Source organism: Pavona decussata, unplaced genomic scaffold, assembly GCF_977016875.1.
Source record: "Pavona decussata unplaced genomic scaffold, jaPavDecu1.1 SCAFFOLD_219, whole genome shotgun sequence".
Lineage (NCBI taxonomy): Eukaryota > Metazoa > Cnidaria > Anthozoa > Scleractinia > Agariciidae > Pavona > Pavona decussata.
In genome coordinates, this window is record NW_028145624.1 from 747,306 (window position 1) to 767,113 (window position 19,808).

At 38.2% G+C, this 19,808-nt stretch overlaps 1 protein-coding gene across 10 annotated transcripts; it reads left to right on the top strand.

Annotated features, from left to right (window-relative positions):
* The first annotated feature begins 2,934 nt into the window (after nucleotides 1-2,934).
* LOC146459389 (uncharacterized) lies at nucleotides 2,935-19,691 on the top strand. 10 transcript variants are annotated; one of them, XR_014857948.1, is made up of 8 exons: nucleotides 2,935-3,426; nucleotides 10,383-10,426; nucleotides 12,425-12,525; nucleotides 13,368-13,456; nucleotides 14,503-14,606; nucleotides 15,475-15,543; nucleotides 18,198-18,286; nucleotides 18,877-19,014. XR_014857948.1 is itself a non-coding variant. In XM_085089632.1 (5 exons), exons 1-4 carry the CDS (start codon nucleotides 3,273-3,275, stop codon nucleotides 14,567-14,569), a joined length of 366 nt encoding a protein of 121 aa, XP_084945758.1. In that variant the 5' UTR covers nucleotides 2,935-3,272; the 3' UTR covers nucleotides 14,570-14,606; nucleotides 18,877-19,014. The 10 variants fall into 10 exon arrangements, 4 of the variants coding, with proteins under 4 accessions (XP_084945758.1, XP_084945759.1, XP_084945757.1 ...); XR_014857951.1 differs by lacking the exon at nucleotides 13,368-13,456 and having other exon boundaries at nucleotides 15,455-15,543; XR_014857950.1 differs by lacking the exon at nucleotides 13,368-13,456.
* The last annotated feature ends 117 nt before the right edge of the window (nucleotides 19,692-19,808 follow it).

Here is a 19,808-nt window from a genome sequence, read left to right on the forward strand (position 1 = left end):
AAAGCTAATTTATTTGTAAAAAACCGTGTCACTAGTATAACTAGTGAAGATAACTGAACCATACGGATACATGGGAAGGGACAGACAGACAGAAAGAGGAGTGAACATAAGGCCGAAACCACTAAGGCCATTGAGAGACCGAATAATCAGACAAATACCCCAAGTATACCAGCCAAAATGAACAAACCACATGACCGAAAGCCAACCCAGTCCCATAACCGAAAAATCAGCATAAGAAGCCAATTGCACAGTTGTAATTAGTTTGAAAATGGGTTATTAATTAGTGTGTACCTTTTATTAAAAGTTTTATTTTTCAGTCCTCTGTCCATATAGACATTGGATATAACCGCACGACCGAAAGAACAGCACCAAATGCCAATTTTACGGTTGCTTTTCGAATTGAGGGCTTCTTCGTAATATTTTCATACAGCTTTTAAATGGTTAAATTTTATTTTTTATAACATGTTTATGCCCGTGGATAGCAAAAAGAACTAGGCAAGCGGAGGAACAACTGAACAAACCGGCAGAAACGCAAACGAACGAACAAACGGAAGCCCGAGCGAACAAACATCCAAACGGGGGAACGGATGGCCGAATGATGGGTTAACGAACAAACGGTCCACCGAGCGCTCTCCGGCAAAAACGAACGAACGAAAAACCGAGTGGACGAGCCAGCGAAGCGAGATGAGCAGTTCAACGACCGAGTGGACAGCTCTTTTGTTTACAGTCATTGGTGTTTATATGGATCGATTTTCTGATATTTTAATGCAAACTTAAAAACGGTTATCTTTTCGGAACGAGTGAGAAGCGACGAGCTTTCGTTCTTGTTACTTAATTTTAAGTAATTATTAAAAATCTTACGCACGTATTTTAGTGAGCTCACCAAAAAGATAATTAAGAAACAGCATAGAGTGACAAAAGCAAAATAAAGCTCCGTCTGCTCAGAAGGTCTGTCAATCTCGTAAGGGGCACAGTGAACAGACCCGGTAGAGAGAAGAAGAAGCGGAAGAGGAGTTCTGCAGAAGAAGAGTTCTTATTTTGGATTATTACAGCAGGCTGGATTAAGTGTCCTCGTAGATGAAACAATTATTAGAGACATTTCATATTGTCTTACATGATAGGATTGATTACATATGATAACGAAGTCATTTGGGGGAATCCACTAAATTTATTGAGCTCGTGCATGGACCAATCGGGTGAATGTTCCTGGTGACCTGCAAGTCTCTAATCATCTAATAATAATAATAATAATAATAATAATAATAATAATAATAATAATAATAATAAATATTTGTATGGCGCAAATTAGCATGTGTATATGATCAAATGCGCCTAACAAATTGTATATGCAAAAAATAAAAAAAATAATTAATTAAAAATAGTTATTTACAATTCTTACAGTCCTTACATCGTATTGTAAGCAACTCTAAATAAAAATGTCTTCAATTTGGACTTAAAACGTGTAAGATTATCCTCGTCCCTTATTGCACTCGGCAGTTTATTCCACAGTGATGGTGCAGCAGCAGTAAAAGCCCTGTCACCGAGTGTCTTCTTCGTTTTCGTGGATGGTGGTACTAACAAAAGTTCAGAATTCGAGCGAAGACCATAAGTGGAAAAATTCCTAACATTAATGAGATTACAAATGTAATCAGGTGCTTGGCCATGTATGGCTTTAAAAGTAATTATTAAAATCTTAAAATCAATTCTAAATTTGACTGGTAGCCAATGTAAAGAAAATAACACGGGAGTAACATGGCTAAAGCGCGGAGTTGAACAAATCAGCCTGGCAGCTGCATTTTGCACGCGTTGCAGCTTATTAATATGAGTGGTCGGTTCACGGGCACACACTGGACCTCATTATCACACGACACTCCGATCAAATCGTCCAGGGTCCACCAAATCGTCCAGGATCCACTAGCGCTATAGCAGCACAACATTCATTTTTATCCTTCACAATCACATTACCGCAAATACCACCTCTCTCTCCTCTGCAGAGTCCGCTTTCACGCTCAACTTGAAGGGGAGATAAATGAGGAGAGAGAACCTGAAAATAACGAGGAGCGCGGGGGCCGAGCGGAGACAAAAAAGGACTGGAGAGAGTGAAATAACGAGGAGCGCGGGTGACAATCACCCACGACTCGTAGCTCAGTCGGTAGAGCAACATTGGACTTATGGGTTCTATTCTATTTCTTTTTCCTTTTTTTTTTTTTTTGCCTCCTGTGATCTCTCTTTATCTTCCTAGGACTGACACTTAGGAGGGAAATTTATGAGTTCACTTTAGGACAGTGCAGATTTAATACTCTGATCCATGAATATTAGTGTTACGTTACCTGTAGAGGTCATTCAATGTGGAAGTTATTTTGGCGCGTACGTTGCTTGAATTGTAACACCATGTATTACAAAAGCCAAGAATCAAAGACAGTTCATTTCTCTTGAAACTACTTTGTATTATTATTATTATTATTATTATTATTATTATTATTATTATTATTATTATTATTATTATTATTATTATTATTATGAGAGATGCCACATGTCGGCTGGACACTTGTGCTGTCGTCAGAAGAGGGGCTCTGAAAAAAAATGTATAATAAATTAAATAAATAAATTCGTGGGTTGACCAACATTTGTTTCTGTGATTCTACCTTACGTAATCCTCTAGCTCAGTTTGCGGGGTGGTGTTGGGGGCTAGGGAAAAGGCCCTGGGAACGAGGTTGCAGTTTGCCTAGAATCCTGAGAAAAAACGTGAAATTCGTTTTGTATCAATTCCTGCATAGTTTATTTTACAAAAATTGAGCTTGGAAACTTCGCGCATTTTCCAGCGCCTTGTGAGTCTGTGACTTCATGCAAATAACTGGTCTGACCGGTTTATCCTGAATTTAGTAAATCGGACAGCTCCTGCGGACAGTACACGATCGAGGGATGACCAGGGATAAATCTACTTTCAGTAACCCCTTTTCGTTCATACGTTAGTTCTTCAGATCATGAAAGATCACTCTTCGGGAAGAAGGACATAATTTAATTTAATATTTGAATATGGCATTTCCAAACAATGTGGTGTGGTGTGGTGCTTGCCGAAAAAAAAAAATGTCAATCTTTGTCAGTCTATTTTCAGTTCTTTCCCGCCCTCTTGAGCCCTCCCGCGTATTGAAGCAACCAATCAGCTTAGCGCAACGTCTTAGACGCAATTGACCCATTGTATCTTGTCGGTTTTGTCGAAGGTGTTTTGAATTTCGTTTGTGCTGTTCGTTAGGCAAATTTAGTTGATTAAAATGGTGGGCTATCAGCTTCACCGTTGCGATCTTGACAGAATAGCCCAGGAAAGAACCCCGCTTTGCACGGCTGACGTGCCCTGCTGTCGATTATTGGAGCGTGAACCTATGACAACTCCATTGCTCGCCTTGCCTGAAGGATATGTTAAAATGAGTAAGTACATTCTGGCGTTATGAAATGCTTGGGAATTAAATAATTTGTGTTATGAACACCTATATGAATATACGTTCCATAAACACCTCTAGTGACAAGAAGCTATTCAGAGAAAACTGACGATAACAGCAGAACTCACAATGCTATAGCATTGATCGACTGTTGACCGACTGGATTTAGTCTATAGACTAAATCCAGTCGGTCAACAGTCGATCAACACACTAGGATCAAAGTTCGAAACGTGTGCCCGTAATCCGTGAGCAGCAAACCGATAATACCAATATTGATACAATTTAACTAGTAAAAGATTTCATAAAGCGGACCTTCTCATGGTAATTCTATAAACTTGGCGAGCTCGAGGTTTCTATCCGAATCGGCTGATAGTTGGCAAGGGGCGAAGCTCTCAAAGGCGATAGCAACCGAGAGCGAGCCGTCTAATTGTTTGAGCATACCTCAGTGATCGATCTATGAAGCAAAAAAGTCTTTTTATTCTATAAATTTTGATATATTTGTGCAAATTCCAATTCGACCTGGAAATAGTGGATGGAAGAGCCACCCCGTCGAATCCACTGAAATTCCTATTTATTTATTTATTTATTTATTTATTTATTTATTTATTTATTTATGATGCATGCTAGAATATCGCACGCGCTCTGACAAACTGCCGTCTATCGCTTGATAGACGCACCTGTGTAGCCAATCAGATTGCGCGTTACGCGAAAGTCGGTCACTGAGGTATGCTAATAGGGGATAAACGCTGCAAACGATTTTAAAATTTATGGAATTTTGGCTGATTTTGAGACCAAAAGTTACAGGGTGTCTCGAAAACGAAGACCCTAAGACCCTAGGACCCTAGGACCCCGAAAACTCGAAAACGAAGACCCCCAAAATTTCCAAGTATAAGTACAAAAAAATAAAATAGCAAAAAATACATTATTTCATACCTCAAGTGAAATTTAATTTCTTCCTGTGGTCCTGCCATGGTTATCCGCCATCTTGAGCTGAGCAACCGCGTTTCTTGGAATACTGACCGGAAATGTGTTTCCCGCTCCACTGGACCGGAAGCGCGTTTCCAAACGTCTCAGTTGTGCTGCTGGGTTTTTATTTAATAACCAACTAGCAAAAGAAACGAGTGCTTTAAAAATCCCTCCTTCTCGGAACTACAACCACGCGATCGCAAGAGCTAAAGAAATGAAGCCAAGGCTTTCTACTATGAAAGTTGCTATAACGATTTTGAGGTTCTTCAATCCCGAGTGTCGATTCCTATTTTTAACAAAATTCATCAGCCTCGAGCTCCCTGTAAAATAGGCCTTATCACGGTTTTCGACGCTATTTTGACGAGTAGGCAAACAGGCTTGAAATAACAGTGTTTGTATGGAAATCCGATGTCAAATAATTTTCATAAAACATCGCTTCTGAAAAATTCACGAATTGGAAACTTTTGGTACTAGGGAAAGGATTTTAGGAAAAAAATTGGGGGGATGTAAGCTGTGCCAGAAAGCGTCCATTCATTTCCCTGTATTTGTTCCCGCGAACTATGGCTTACTGTAGTAGCAGTTCATGGCTGGTTTGCTATAGAGACAAATGTATGGATGTACTCGGGACTGAAGAACCTCAAAATCATTACAGCAACTTTCATAATAGAAAGCCTAGGCTTCATTTCTTTTGCTCTCACGATCACGTGGTTGTAATTCCCAGAGGAAGGGATTTAACACTCGTTCCTTTGCTAGTTGGTAATTTTTATAAAAACCCAGCAGCGCAACTGAGACGTTCGGAAACGCGCTTCCGGTCCAGTGGAGCAGGAAACACACTTCCGGTCAGTATTCCAAGAAACGCGGTTGCTCAGCTCAAGATGGCGGATAACCATAAATAAATAAATTAATGTATTTTTATGTTATTTTATCTTTTTGTACTTACACTTGGAAATTTTGGGGGTCTTCGTTTTCGAGTTTTCGGGGTCTTAGGGTCTTAGCGTCTTAGGGTCTTAGGGTCTTTGTTTTAGAGGTCTTCGTTTTCGAGACACCCAAAGTTACAAGAGCAACGCTAGACTAAATCGACAACATACTCTAAGGCCGGGGTCACCCGCTGTGCTTTCATTGTGTGAAATTAAATTGAGTCGTGTTGACTGTGGCATGTACATGTACAGTAGCTCGGCGATTGATTCAGTTGATTCTTGTATAAGATTATATCTCCATCTAAATGCACACGTCCAAGACTGTACTTATTAAGGCTGTCATGTTACAAAATTATCTTTAACCAAAAAAAAGGTTTCATTTTCAGGATCGAAAATTTATTCAAACACAAGCTTTTGATACCCTCCCGGAATCTTTGTCAAGTGGTGTAGGAAGTTTTTCTAACATGATTAAAAGTTGATAAAATATGATGTGACAAAACGTGCCGGTTGATCGCCGGTAGCCCGACATGTCCAACGTCGCAATTTAATGTCGGAGCCTGGCAATGAATTTCAATAGCTTCTCACTAATTCTTTGTTTGAAGGTGTCGTTCTCCCTTACGACAACTGAAGAGGAAGAAAGGTCGAGCATGTGCCTCATGTCCCTTAGGTGGTCACCTACTTTAGTCGTTTGCAATCTTGTACTGTTGACAAGACTTGTTCTCTAAATCCCCACAGGCTCAAAGGGCACTGACCCTAAAGGGTCTTGCCATCTCCCTGTTATAAACCTCTTACAATCCCTGCACCGAATTTTATAGACCACTCCACATTTCTTTTCCATGAGTGTGGGATCCTTGGGGTGTACCAGCTGTTGTCTTATGGTATTTACAGGCTTGTGATAGGTACCCACCCCTCAATTGTCTTCTGAAAATTTGTGATTTGCTTGGAAACTCCTTGTATATAGGGGAAAGGGACGCTGATACTGAAATGGCCTTTTTTTGCCGTGCTTTTAGCTTTGTGGGTCGTACCTAGAGGGGTCTTGGTACAACCCACGACAGGACGTTTTGTCCCATGATATTTTCACAACTTAATCATGTGACAAAAACGTCCAACACCACTTGACAAAGATTCTGTGAGGGAATCGAAAGCTTGTGTTTGAACATAAATTTTCGATCCTGAAAACGAAACGTTTTTGTTTGATATATATGACAGGCTAGGATCAAGCAACAATTTTTTTCTCTAACAAAATTATCTTTAGTTAGTAATGACAACAATGGGAAAACAGACTTCCCAAGCTTTAGTTAGTATACAAACCTTTGCACCTTTTGCAGAAGTCTTGAAATGAAAAATTGCAGACAGTGTAGATGAATGACAACATGCATGTGAACTGATTTTGTTAGTAGGAGGCAACCTGTACTCTAAAGAGTGAAAAACAACAACAGCAACTATTTGTACATGTTGTTTAAAGTAAGTACCTAGTAATCTCTCAAGTTATCAAGATCCATAGCATGGAAATATCAACCAAAATTAGGAATGTTCAACTTGTTATGGCAGATACACCAGAGCGTACATGATGTATGGAATTGCCTTCTGTGCCGAACATGACAGTGATGTTAATCTTTCTGACCATTGGGAAGCATTAAATTGTCAAATTTAGTGAAACGACGAGGGTACTAGAGCTCCCCCCTGGGAGAAACCATTGACTCAGGAATTCAGTGGATCATGTTGATCATAAAATTTTACAGCATTTTAACTGAGTTCAACACAACAGTAACATGATTTTTTAACTCTAGCTGATGCAGATAAACTATGGCATTTTACCAAGGGTTTGATATCCAGATCTTTAATCCAAGATGCACGTTATGTACCTCATTACTCGGGCCGTAAGGTTTCGGTAGCATTATCAAATTCTTTTTCTTTTTGGGGTCGCGATGGGCTGCTCAGAGATAAGACTTCGGGCCACGAGTTATTGTTCTTGGTCTCGTTTTTTGTACTCGGCTGGTTTGAGTTACGTTTTCTGTCGTGTTATCAAATTCTTTAAATTCTCGGTTGCGTTCTTTGTTTTCGGGCCGTGAGGAGTGTTAACAATATGCAAGGCAGACGTGCGAGGCATGAACAAAACATGCGAGGCATGCAAGGCATGAACAACCCCAACATAAACTGCTAACCGTTAAGCTAACCAGGGAGCTATTTAAGCTAACCTAAGTGCTATTTAGGCTAACTGGAGTGCTCTTTAGGCTAACCGGAGTGTTTTTTAGGCTAACCTGAGTGCCTCAAGGTTAGTTTTGTTTAACCGAAAATTTGGCAACTAAATCAGTCTATGACCTCATGGGCCAAGATAGATAAAGATGTCTCACGTTTACTATAGAAAAACAATCAATGTAGAAACGGTTTCTGTCTTCAAATGAAAGGTGAATGACAAATGCTTAATTCCCCTGAATTTCATTTAAAAATATAAACAGCGAAACATCGAAAAACGTACAAGGATATAAACGTACACGTAATATGTAACGTTACTCTTGATTGGGGGGGGGGGTACTCAACAGATGCCTGGGTAGGGAGGTGCGGCCCGGGCGTTCAAACCCTGACCCTGTTTAAGACACAATTCTCCGATTTCCCTATCGCGTTTAAGACACAATTCAAAATTTTCAGGCCCTTTTCTAAGACATTTAACCCAAAATCACACCCTGTTGAAGAATAGAATGAAAATATAAGAATACACTAGTTTCTTACTGTATTTTAATGCATTGGCAATCGCAATCTGTTTAAGCCATTAGGTCATGTAGGGATACCCTGTTTAAGACAGAAAGTGATGAAATAGATACCCCGTTCAAGACAAAACACCCTGTAAACCATACCTTATCGGGCCGCATGTCCCCGTTAAGGTCACATAAGGGAGTACCACCCTCTTCAAATTTGTCATACAAATGCTTTTTATAATCCCCAACATTTAATGTCGTTTTCCCCTGTATTTCATTCTGCCGGCAAGAAATGCAATTCTATCTGGTGGTTACTTATTGCCTCACTATATCTCTGTATCTATCTATTTGGTAGCCTGCGAGCAAGCTCTCTTGGGGGTGGGGGGCAGGAGGGGGAAAGAGGATCCACCCCCCGAGATAGCTTGCTAGCAGGCTATCTATTTGGGGGAATTGGCGATGCTGGAGGTTTTCACTGTTAAAAGATTGTAGGCTTTACGCACCACACAGTCAAATATGGCCCGAGTATAAGCTGGAAACAGCTTCTTGTTCTTACTAATTTTCAAGAGTAATAATTTTTGCGATTTTCACAATTTTAAAACACTTGTGAAATTTAACACCTGTGAAAAAATATTGCACAAAATTTAAACAAGCAAAATTAAATACCATATCATATCATATCATATCATATCATATCATATCATATCATATCATATCATATCATATCATATCATATCATATCATATCATATCATATCATATCATATCATATCATATCATATCATATCATATCACAAAACAACACCGAATAAGAATTTTAAATGTGCTAAGTTAACAGGGCCTTGTGGTGAATTGATTTGAATTAAAACTGTAACTATATATTAACTGTTCTTGAAAAAATCTTTCTGGTCTTGTTTACGACTAGCACTCTTCCTCCTATATTCACTATTTCCTTCAGCAAGTGTAATTCGGCGAAAACCTCTTTTACTTTAGTACAGTCATCAAAGTTTCCATTTGTAGGCTCCTTGTTGTTAGATTGAACCAGACCTTTGTATTTTTCCAGTATTTCCTTATAATTTCTTTGTGATATAATTAATAGTGCCCTCAGCTCAGGGTTTAATAAAACAAAACACTGACAATATCGTAAAATTTAATATGCTTTTGCTCTAATTTTGCTTGTAATCACAATTATTGCAAATTTCGGCTCCCAAATTTTCTTAAAATTATGTACGCGCAAAAATTAGTAAGAATAAGGTAAGCAGCAAATATGAAACTTAAACACAGTTTTAACTAGGGATTAAGTTGGAGCTTTTCTTGTGTAGTTTTAAACACTTGATCTTGGTTGGAAGGTAAACATTGCTACAGTGTAAATGGGATTTTGTCCAACTGTGTACGGCTAAGAGTGATGTATTATTCAGTAAGTGACACAGGCATACTTGGAAAAACATCCAAGAACTCCTATCAGGAGTCGAACCTGCATGAGACTTTCTGATAAATAGTTTGGATGCTCTACCACTGAGCTACAGGACACTCTTGGGAGCTAAGGCCATTAAACTAGGTTCATGGGACAATTTAAACATCCTACATACATACTGCCAGGATTTGAATGTTCAGATCTAGATGTGTAGCATATGCGCAATGGAATAAATGTGATGGAATATGTTTAAGCCTCAGGTGATTAAATGAGAATGGTCTATTCAGTAAGTGACACGGGCGTACTCAGGGAAAAAAAAAAGAGTGCTTGATCCTATCAGGAGTCTATAACCTAGCTATACCAATTACTAGTTCGGATGCTCTACCACTGAGCTACAGCTAGCAGCTGTAATAATATAATTATGGACCTCTCTAACTCTGCTCAGAAAAAAAGGAATTTTAAAATTTTGTACATTAATCTCAGTTACATCATTCATCTGATGGAAAGGTAGGCTGGTTAATATATCAAGATCAAGGATGTTATGACACCTGAGAAAAGTTGCATTAGAAATCGATCTTGTCTTAAAGTACAACAGGAAAACAACACCAAAAAACATCTTGCTAATTTAGAATAAAAGTGTAGACAAGAAGAGAAAACACTAAGATATAAGTGTAACATTTCGGTTCTTATTCCAAGACCATTATCAGAAGTAAAAAGAAAACATATGCGTTGCATGAGCTTATAAAGAATGCTAATACTTGGAAAGCCGTGTGAATATTAATGACATTATGGGATTTGCACAAGTGGACGACAAGAATGTAAAGCAATAATACAACAATACAACAAAGCGCAAAACTACTAAATATTGAAATTATTATAAGTTAATTAAAATAATATACAAGCTAAATAAATCAATTGTGATATTATTAATGTGATTTTACTTGTCTACTCTAGAGTTGCAGTGTGTCCAGTGGATGGTGAACAGTTCCTTCGATTAGAGGTATGTTTGATCTAATTAATGTGTAGGTTAAAACAATACACTGTATATATTAACATATCAACACCTTTGAAAAGATAAAATTATTTAATGTTGTTGTTCTGCACATTAACAACTGTATGGTGTACTGACTTTTCAGCTAATTGATTTAAATTGATATCACTCTAATAAAGACTTAGCCAGGGTAAGGCAAACCACACATTTTGCATAGTAGCTGGGGGTCACCACACAAGAAATGGTATGACAGAAGGCTTCACTTCAAGACTTGTGTGACCATTTTAATGCCTTACCTCACTCAGCACTACAAGCTGCAACCTAGGACTATGTGCAACAGTAACAGCTCCATACTGCAAGGCCAGCAATTAAATGCACTAACTAAAAAGAGTATTGGCATGCCAGAAAAACTAGAAGCACATAACAATCTGTAACCCTGGCCAAACACGTGCTACAGTGGCAGTCAGTTCTACAACTTTATTTGACCACTAACCAAAATTAGATTTATGATTAAAACCATTTGAGGACCAGCAGGAAGCTTGTGCATGAGCTCTTTGAGGCAGGCTCAGTGAAAAAACAAGGGGATATTAAAATAAAAGAACCAAATGGTGACACATGAGTAATACGAGCCAAAACCTGGCATTAACACCTTGTGATTCTGAACCTTGGAACTTGCATTTTATAGTTAGACAGTGTTCAAAGCTAAGACTATGGGTATAAAAGCTGTACATGTACTTTATGAAACTAGAGCTGCAAATTACAGTTAGTATAATTATAGACAGTTTCAAACACTTCAGTCCATTCATTCATTTGTTTGTTTGTTTCCACACATGTTTGTTTGTCGTGCATCTGTGCGCACATGTCATCTCATGGTGATGACTTCCTGATTATTATTATTATTATTATTATTATTATTATTATTATTATTATTATTATTATTATTATTACATAACATCTGCATTGTGGTGTGGCTTTCATAATAATTTTTCATTTAATTTTTTGTTCATCCAAATTTCAATTTTGGTGTTTCAGTTGAATCTCTACTATATTGCCCTTTGCAAAATGATATCTTATTCATAATGATTATTGTAATTTCCATTGCAATTATTCCCAGAGTACATGTAACTACACTGTCATCGTCAGTGATCTTGCAATTTAAACCCAGAGGAAATAGGCATTGATGGGAATTCATCTTTTGGTGTCGTCACGATGTCATAGCAACCTTGGTACCTTGGTACCTTATCGCTAAAAACCGACTTGTGAGGTCGCGACCCAGTCCTCGAGTGTTTTAACTTTAAAAAGAATTAGTCTTTATAATTTAGTCTGCATTTTAACCCTGGTCTGCAGTGTTCAGTCTGCCTTTTATCCCAAGTCTGCATTTTACCCCCAGTCTGTAGTCTGCATTTTACACTGACCGCATTTGCTACAGAAACTAGCTTTTTTTTTCATGTAGCTTAATAGCCACAAGGGCCACTTAGGCTCAAAGATTGAGTTTTATTATAATTATAATAAGTAATAATTGCCTTTTTATTTCCGGGTATAGCCATGCACAGCTGTGAGCAATAAAATTATTTTTATTACTGTAGCTGTATTGCATTGGTCGACCCAAAACATTTCTTGCATCAATAATTTATTATTTTATAATGCACGATAAATCAAGGAGGAATTAAGAAGTAACGTTTACATTTGATTTGTTCATTGACCAGGCTTTAAGCATTAATCTTTAGTGGCATTGAAACCTGGGACAAGATGATTTCAATTTTTGCAGAAATACAGAAAAATGCCGTAGTTATAAAAGATTTGTAAATAAATGGAGACAGCTGTATAAACCTTTCGACCATATATCGCATGTTGTGATCTTCTTAGTTCTCAAGTTAATTATATGACAGAGTATTTGCATGTAAAAGCCTTTTAAAAGTAACCTCTTCAGGTAAAATATTAGTTTTTAAGTATTATCCATGTTTGTTTATACAGTACATACACATGTATACATCCTTATTTATACAGGTTTTCCCTGAAAACTCTGTGCGACATGAGGACTACTTGTTCACTGCATATTCGACTTGGGTGATGTGTGCAACTGGAAAGGAGAAGTTACAGAGTAAGAGGTAATAAAATATTGTATGTTGATGATATCTTTATGTTCCTTAGTGAAATTGTAAACTGCTCAAGACTTTCACTCGGTAATTGTCATGAAGAACTGTGTTTTTGTTTAGTGGTAAAAGGTAAAGTCTCATGGGGTTACATCTAAGTGACCAACTACCATCAGCTGCAGTGAGAGATTTTTTACGTCCAAGTTTTTTGTAGCATGAACTATCTAGGAATATTTCTACCCCTCCCTCAGCCCTGGATGAGATGCTAGTTCATGCATCACAGCTTATCGACAGCATTTAATGGGGTTTCCCTTTATACAGCTCGGCAGTACCCATTTACACTCCTACGGGTGAAGAGAGGTTATATTTATCGGTGTAAAAATAATAATCTTTAATTTTTATTGTAATAATAATAATAATAATAATAATAATAATAATAATAATAATAATAATAATAGTGTTTTGCTCAAGAACACGGTGCAATGACCCCGGCCAGCCCTAACAGACCACGAACCTTTCAATCCCGGTTATAACCATCTGTCCACCACATCTGCTACTTCTTTTTTATGGAAATTGGTCAAATGTGTAGTTTAATAGTGATGTTGATGACAATTGAATCAGGCATAGGACAATTTCAACTTAAAAATGTACCTAGTTGATTAAAATGTCTGTGTCACTCACCAATGATCTTGTTTTCATGCACCTGATAATTAATTATGTTAAAAAAGTTGCAGCTAGCCTGCATGTAGACGTGTCCTATTTCCTTTGTAACCAGCTGAAAGCATTTATTTGGTACAAGTGTTTAATTAAACGTTCATGAACAAAATTTGTATAAAGCGACTAATAATTATTTGCAGTATCTTAGCAATAACAACAGCAAAAGCCTTATCAAGTGTCATAAATACTTCGACATTAGGATATTCATGTCAACTTGATCTCTGAAACGGTGAGCAACTTTAAATAGCGGCATTAGATACCGAAAGATATCGTGACAGTAATCCTGAGGTTTAAATTTAGGAATGAAACAGGCCTTTTTTATTATTAAAAATAAAGTCTGAGCTCCAAAGTAACTTCGTTCTTTTAAGCTTGAACTCGTTACCTAATGCTTCAGCACTCCGACGTGAACAAGTAACAAACACCTTCATATTTTAACTCCTCTGTAAACAAATAACATGTAGAACATCCGTTAAATCTGAGCATATCAGAACTTTGTACCTCCTTCAATAATTCAGGAATCAGCTCAGAGGACAGAATTGAGAAAGCGGGCATCCATTTTTCGCGACCCAGTCCTCGAGTGTTTTAACTTTAAAAAGATAGTCTTTATAATTTAGTCTGCATTTTACCCCTGGTCTGCAGTGTTCAGTCTGCATTTTATCCCAAGTCTGCATTTTACACTGACCGCATTTGCTACAGAAACTAGGTTATTATTACAGGTAGCTTAATAGCCACAAGGGCCACTTAAGCTCAAAGATTGAGTTTTATTATAATTATTATAATAAGTAATAATTGCCTTTTTATTTCTGGGTAGCCATGCACAGCTGTGAGCAATAAAATTATTTTTATTACTGTAGCTGTATTGCATTGGTCGACCCAAAACATTTCTTGCATCAATAATTTATTATTTTATAATGCACAATAAATCAAGGAGGAATTAATAAGTAACGTTTACATTTGATTTGTTCATTGACCAGGCTTGAAGCATTAATCTTTAGTAGCATTGAAACCTGGGACAAGATGATTTCAATTTTTGCAGAAATACAGAAAAATGCCATAGTTATAAAAGATATGTAAATAAATGGAGACAGCTGTATAAACCTTTCGACCATATATCGCATGTCGTGATCTTCTTAGTTCTCAAGTTAATTATATGACAGAGTATTTGCATGTAAAAGCCTTTTAAAAGTAACCTCTTCAGGTAAAATATTAGTTTTTAAGTATTATCCATGTTTGTTTATACAGTACATACACATGTATACATCCTTATTTATACAGGTTTTCCCTGAAAACTCTGTGCGACATGAGGACTACTTGTTCACTGCATATTCGACTTGGATTCTGATGTGTGCAACTGGAAAGGAGAAGTTACAGAGTAAGAGGTAATAAAATATTGTATGTTGATGATATCTTTATGTTCCTTAGTGGAATTGTAAACTGCTCAAGACTTTCACTCGGTAATTGTCATGAAGAACTGTGTTTTTGTTTAGTGGTAAAAGGTAAAGTCTCATGGGGTTACATCTAAGTGACCAACTACCATCAGCTGCGGTGAGAGATTTTTTACATCCAAGTTTTGTGTAGCATGAACTATCTAGGAATATTTCTACCCCTCCCTCAGCCCTGGATGAGATGCTAGTTCATGCATCACAGCTTATCAACAGCATTTAATGGGGTTTCCCTTTATACAGCTCGGCAGTACCCATTTACACTCCTACGGGTGGAGAGAGGTTATATTTATCGGTGTAAAAATAATAATTTTTAATTTTTATTGTAATAATAATAATAATAATAATAATAATAATAATAATAATAATAATAATAATAATAATAGTGTTTTGCTCAAGAACACGGTGCAATGACCCCGGCCAGCCCTAACAGACCACGAACCTTTCAATCCCGGTTATAACCATCTGTCCACCACATCTGCTACTTCTTTTTTATGGAAATTGGTCAAATGTGTAGTTTAATAGTGATGTTGATGACAATTGAATCAGGCATAGGACAATTTCAACTTAAAAATGTACCTAGTTGATTAAAATGTCTGTGTCACTCACCAATGATCTTGTTTTCATGCACCTGATAATTAATTATGTTAAAAAAGTTGCAGCTAGCCTGCATGTAGACGTGTCCTATTTCCTTTGTAACCAGCTGAAAGCATTTATTTGGTACAAGTGTTTAATTAAACGTTCATGAACAAAATTTGTATAAAGCGACTAATAATTATTTGCAGTATCTTAGCAATAACAACAGCAAAAGCCTTATCAAGTGTCATAAATACTTCGACATTAGGATATTCATGTCAACTTGATCTCTGAAACGGTGAGCAACTTTAAATAGCGGCATTAGATACCGAAAGATATCGTGACAGTAATCCTGAGGTTTAAATTTAGGAATGAAACAGGCCTTTTTTATTATTAAAAATAAAGTCTGAGCTCCAAAGTAACTTCGTTCTTTTAAGCTTGAACTCGTTACCTAATGCTTCAGCACTCCGACGTGAACAAGTAACAAACACCTTCATATTTTAACTCCTCTGTAAACAAATAACATGTAGAACATCCGTTAAATCTGAGCATATCAGAACTTTGTACCTCCTTCAATAATTCAGGAATCAGCTCAGAGGACAGAATTGAGAAAGCGGGCATCCATTTTTTTTTGGGAGTACCCCCCCCCCCCCCCCACTCCGGGTGGTAGATCCGCAGAACGAACGTTCACTGGAGTAATGCGGAGAAATACGACTTACCGTGTAGCAAGAAAATTTTGCGGGAGTTTTATTTTGCGGATTGGCGATTTTTTGTAGTTTGCGGGAACAAATTTTTGCGGTTCGAGATGACTGAAATTTCTGCTGGGAACTAATTTTTGCGATGCTCTGGTTCAATCACCAGAATATTTAAGTGGAAGAAACCTGAATATTTTCAACTTTTACTGTACGGTCAATTGAGTCACAGTTCACTCTAGTTACACATGAAGTCTACATGAGAGACATATCACTATAATACCTTACTGTGCAAAGGGACTGAACAACGACAAAACGAAAAGCCTACCCCTACCATGCACAGCCAAACACTTTTTCGTTAATATGGTTTGCCACGACGCTATTACCGTATATTAGTTTATAAGAAAGCAGTATGAATGTTTGAATTACCGTAGCTGAAACCTTTCTAGGCATACAAAGGGGCTTTCAAGTGAAAGATGTAGCAAGTATACAACTTTGAAACCTAACAGGGAGCGGCCTGCTAAAATACAAAACTATGCCCTACTGTAACGCAATGAGACAGACTCAGTCAATAATAATAATAATAACACTCTTGTTTAGTTGAACTTCTGCACTTCTGTGCAGGCCGTCTCGAGGGCCTTTTCATATGAGCCCGGTTAACGGGATGGCCCGGTAGGCGGGACGAATTTTGTCTTCTGTTCATATGGGAAATTTAATCCCGGTTACCGAGATGAAAAATGTCCTAAAGGCCCAAAATACCCGTGGACCCGCGTTCCGACTTAACGTAATATTTCAGTTCAGGAGGCCTCAACACAAATACAAAAACATCCTGAATAGGGAAATCGGGAGGTTAACCCTGTATAAAAACAATTTCCCTGACTTGTCAGCGACCTTACTAGCCACTGGAAGCCATGCTCAGTTAAAATTGTTTCGTCTCGGTCAGTCCCGGTATCCGGGCTGGAGTGTTCATATGGGAAAAATTTCCATCTCGGTTACCGAGATCTCGGTCGCAAAAAACGAGATCTCGGTAACCGGGCCAGCCCGCCTTCTCATATGAACACATCAAAATTTTTGTAAAGAAAAGAGTGTCGAGGCGAGATCTCGGAAACCGAGCCAGCACGGTCGACCGGGCTCATATGAAGAGGCCCTCAGAAGCGCCACTAGAACATGGTTGGTCTGCTGCACGATTCAAGTCTGTGCGTTCCTTCAGACGACCCATTCGTGCCAATCTAATGTACTGAATTGCTTTACTCTTGACAGCTCTTGTTTCTTTTTCCAATGGAAAATCATGTTAACGTTCTTATTAAAGTCCAATGTATATCGCTCCAGTGGCATAAGTCTATTAAAAGCTGAGTTTTAAATTTGACTGAAGGGAGTTAATTTTTGCGGCGTTTTCTTTTGCGGGTGTTTTTTTCTGCGGGAACTAATGTTTGCAGATCGAGGTCAATCCGCAAAATCCGCAAAAATTAGAACTTGCAAAATTTTCATGCTACACGGTATTTTGCGAGTTAGTTTGGCCGGAATTAACTTTGATTAGACGATGGCAAGCCCAAAAACAAAGAACTCAGCATAATTTGTTTTCGAATAGCTCTGTTACCCCTGTGCATGTGGAGCATTTGCCAGTTTGTTTTCAAAAAGTCCTAACGCCCTGGGGTCGGCCCAGGGGGGGGGGGGGGGGGGGGTGCGCACCACTGGATATATGACCGGATAAAGGGATAACTTTACATTGATATAACTATTCCCAAATTTTTCCTTTGATAGCTAAGTTAATTTTTTTTTCGATACCCATGTTTGAACGGTTTGAAATGATTCTGTTTGTGGTACTTAAGCAATTCAGAGTATCGAATTTCGTCGATACTATGGCTATCCAGGAGCTATGAGGAGGCGACATAGCCCAGTGGTAAGAGCGCCGGACTTGAAATCCGGAGGTCCCGGGTTCAAGCCACGCTTGTAAATAGCCAGCTGGTTTGCCTCCTGCCAGTTGGGATTTTTAACATGTTATGTTCGATTTGATTATTATTTGTTTCCCGTTATTTCTGAGTGGAATGCCTGTAAACTAACTTTGGGTAGCTACTGTAGGTGCATTTCCACTCAGTATAAACAAAGCATTTATTTTTTTTATTTATTATATTTCTTATCCAAGGTTTGTAAGTTTTATTCAACAAAAAAGGATGTAACCAGCTGAAAGCATTTATTTGATACAAATGTTTAATTAAACGTTCATGAACAAAATTTGTATAAAGCGACTAATTATTTGCAGTATCCTCGAAAAAACAACAGCGAAAGCCTTATCAAATGTCATAAACACTTCGACATTAGGATATTCATGTCAACTTGATCTCCGAAACGGTGAGTAACTTGAAATGGCGGCATTAGATACCGAAAGATGTCGTGACAGTAATCCTGAGGCCTTTTTTATAATTTTAATATAAAGCCAGCTCCAAAGCAACTTTATTGATGCCTTTATTTTCTTTCAAGCTTGAACTCGTCACCTAATGCTTCAGCACTCCGACGTGAATAAGTAACAAACACCTTCATATTTTAACTCCTCTGCAAACAAACTACATGTAGAACATCCGTTAAATCTGAGCATATCAGAACTTTATACCTCCTTCAACAATTCAGGAATCAGCTCAGAGGACAGAATTGAGAAAGCGGGCAGTCAGAAACGGCCAATTAATCTATGTGGCTATCTTTAAAACAGGGAACGGGAAATGGTGAAAATAGAAATGGAGAAGTGAGAACGGGGAACGGGGACTGGAAATGTTTAAAAGCGGGAATCTTTAGAGACTCTTTAAAAGAGGGAATCTCGCACTGCCCGGAAACCAGTCATTCCACAGTGGAAACCGTTGAGACAAACAGACGCCGAGCAAGCATATAGCCTCTTTTTATTTATTTATTTTTTATTATTATTATTTTTTCTTTTTGCGTTTTTCCAGCGAGCGGATGCAAGCACGAGGCCAGCGCGGAGCGCGAATCACACGCGACGGGAGGGGCGCTCCTAACCCAGGGGCTACATTCGTAATGATATGAGAAAGTAAAACGTGCGAAAATATATTCCTGGCGATCCAATGCACGCAGGTACGTTTACGAGGGTATATCAGGGCTAAAAATATCGAGTTGGAGTAGAAAACTCTTCTCTTGAAGTAGTTATAGCTAGCAGTGCAGTGAGGAAGGGATCGCCCCACCTACCCACCCTGTCTAGAAAAAAAAGAAATAAAATCACGCGAGTCCGTGCAACACTGCTAACCTTAGCCAACCAGCTTGGCTTAGACCGCTGAGCAATTTTATTCCCATAGTTTGATTTGAATTGAGCATGGATGAAAGTGTTGTGAAACAAATTACTATTTCGTGCTTAAACATGCCCACATTTTGCTTTTTTTGCGTGCCTTGTGGCTTACCGGCTCGGGGTTTTTCGAAAATAAATTTTAGTCACAGTTTTGAAAACTGAAATACTGTACAGCTATCACAAATATTAGTTGAATGTCGATTCACTGAATTAGCCGTACTTTCCCGCCTTGATCGACATCCCTGGCTTCTTCCAAGCTCGAGACCCTTTTACAACAAATCCGACTTTTGTAAATCTCCGCTCTAAACAAACTAAAACTTATCTCATCCTCTCTCGATCTGGTAGATGGGAAGATCACCTTACACTTCCCGTTCAGCAATGCTGGAAATCAAAGGCCTTCCTTCACCGCAAACTGAATACTGACAGAACAGAAAGACGGAAATCAGAGAAACCAGTCCAATCCAGCTACGTGGTGAGTAAACCAGTATTACCTTACTCTGAAAAACCTATAAATTGCAAAACGCACCTCCGCAAAACTTATTACCGCGCGATTGTTTGAAGACAGCAAGTCGAGCTGTCTGT

What these genes read in the sequence shown, in the direction of transcription:
- LOC146459389 (XM_085089630.1), top strand. Translation starts at nt 3,273, where the DNA reads ATGGTGGGCTATCAGCTTCACCGTTGCGATCTTGACAGAATAGCCCAG. An exon ending in AACAGTTCCTTCGATTAGAG is followed by an intron (nt 10,427 to 12,424) that starts GTATGTTTGATC and finishes TTATTTATACAG; the next exon opens with GTTTTCCCTGAAAACTCTGT. An exon ending in GAGAAGTTACAGAGTAAGAG is followed by an intron (nt 12,526 to 18,876) that starts GTAATAAAATAT and finishes GCGTTTTTCCAG; the next exon opens with CGAGCGGATGCAAGCACGAG.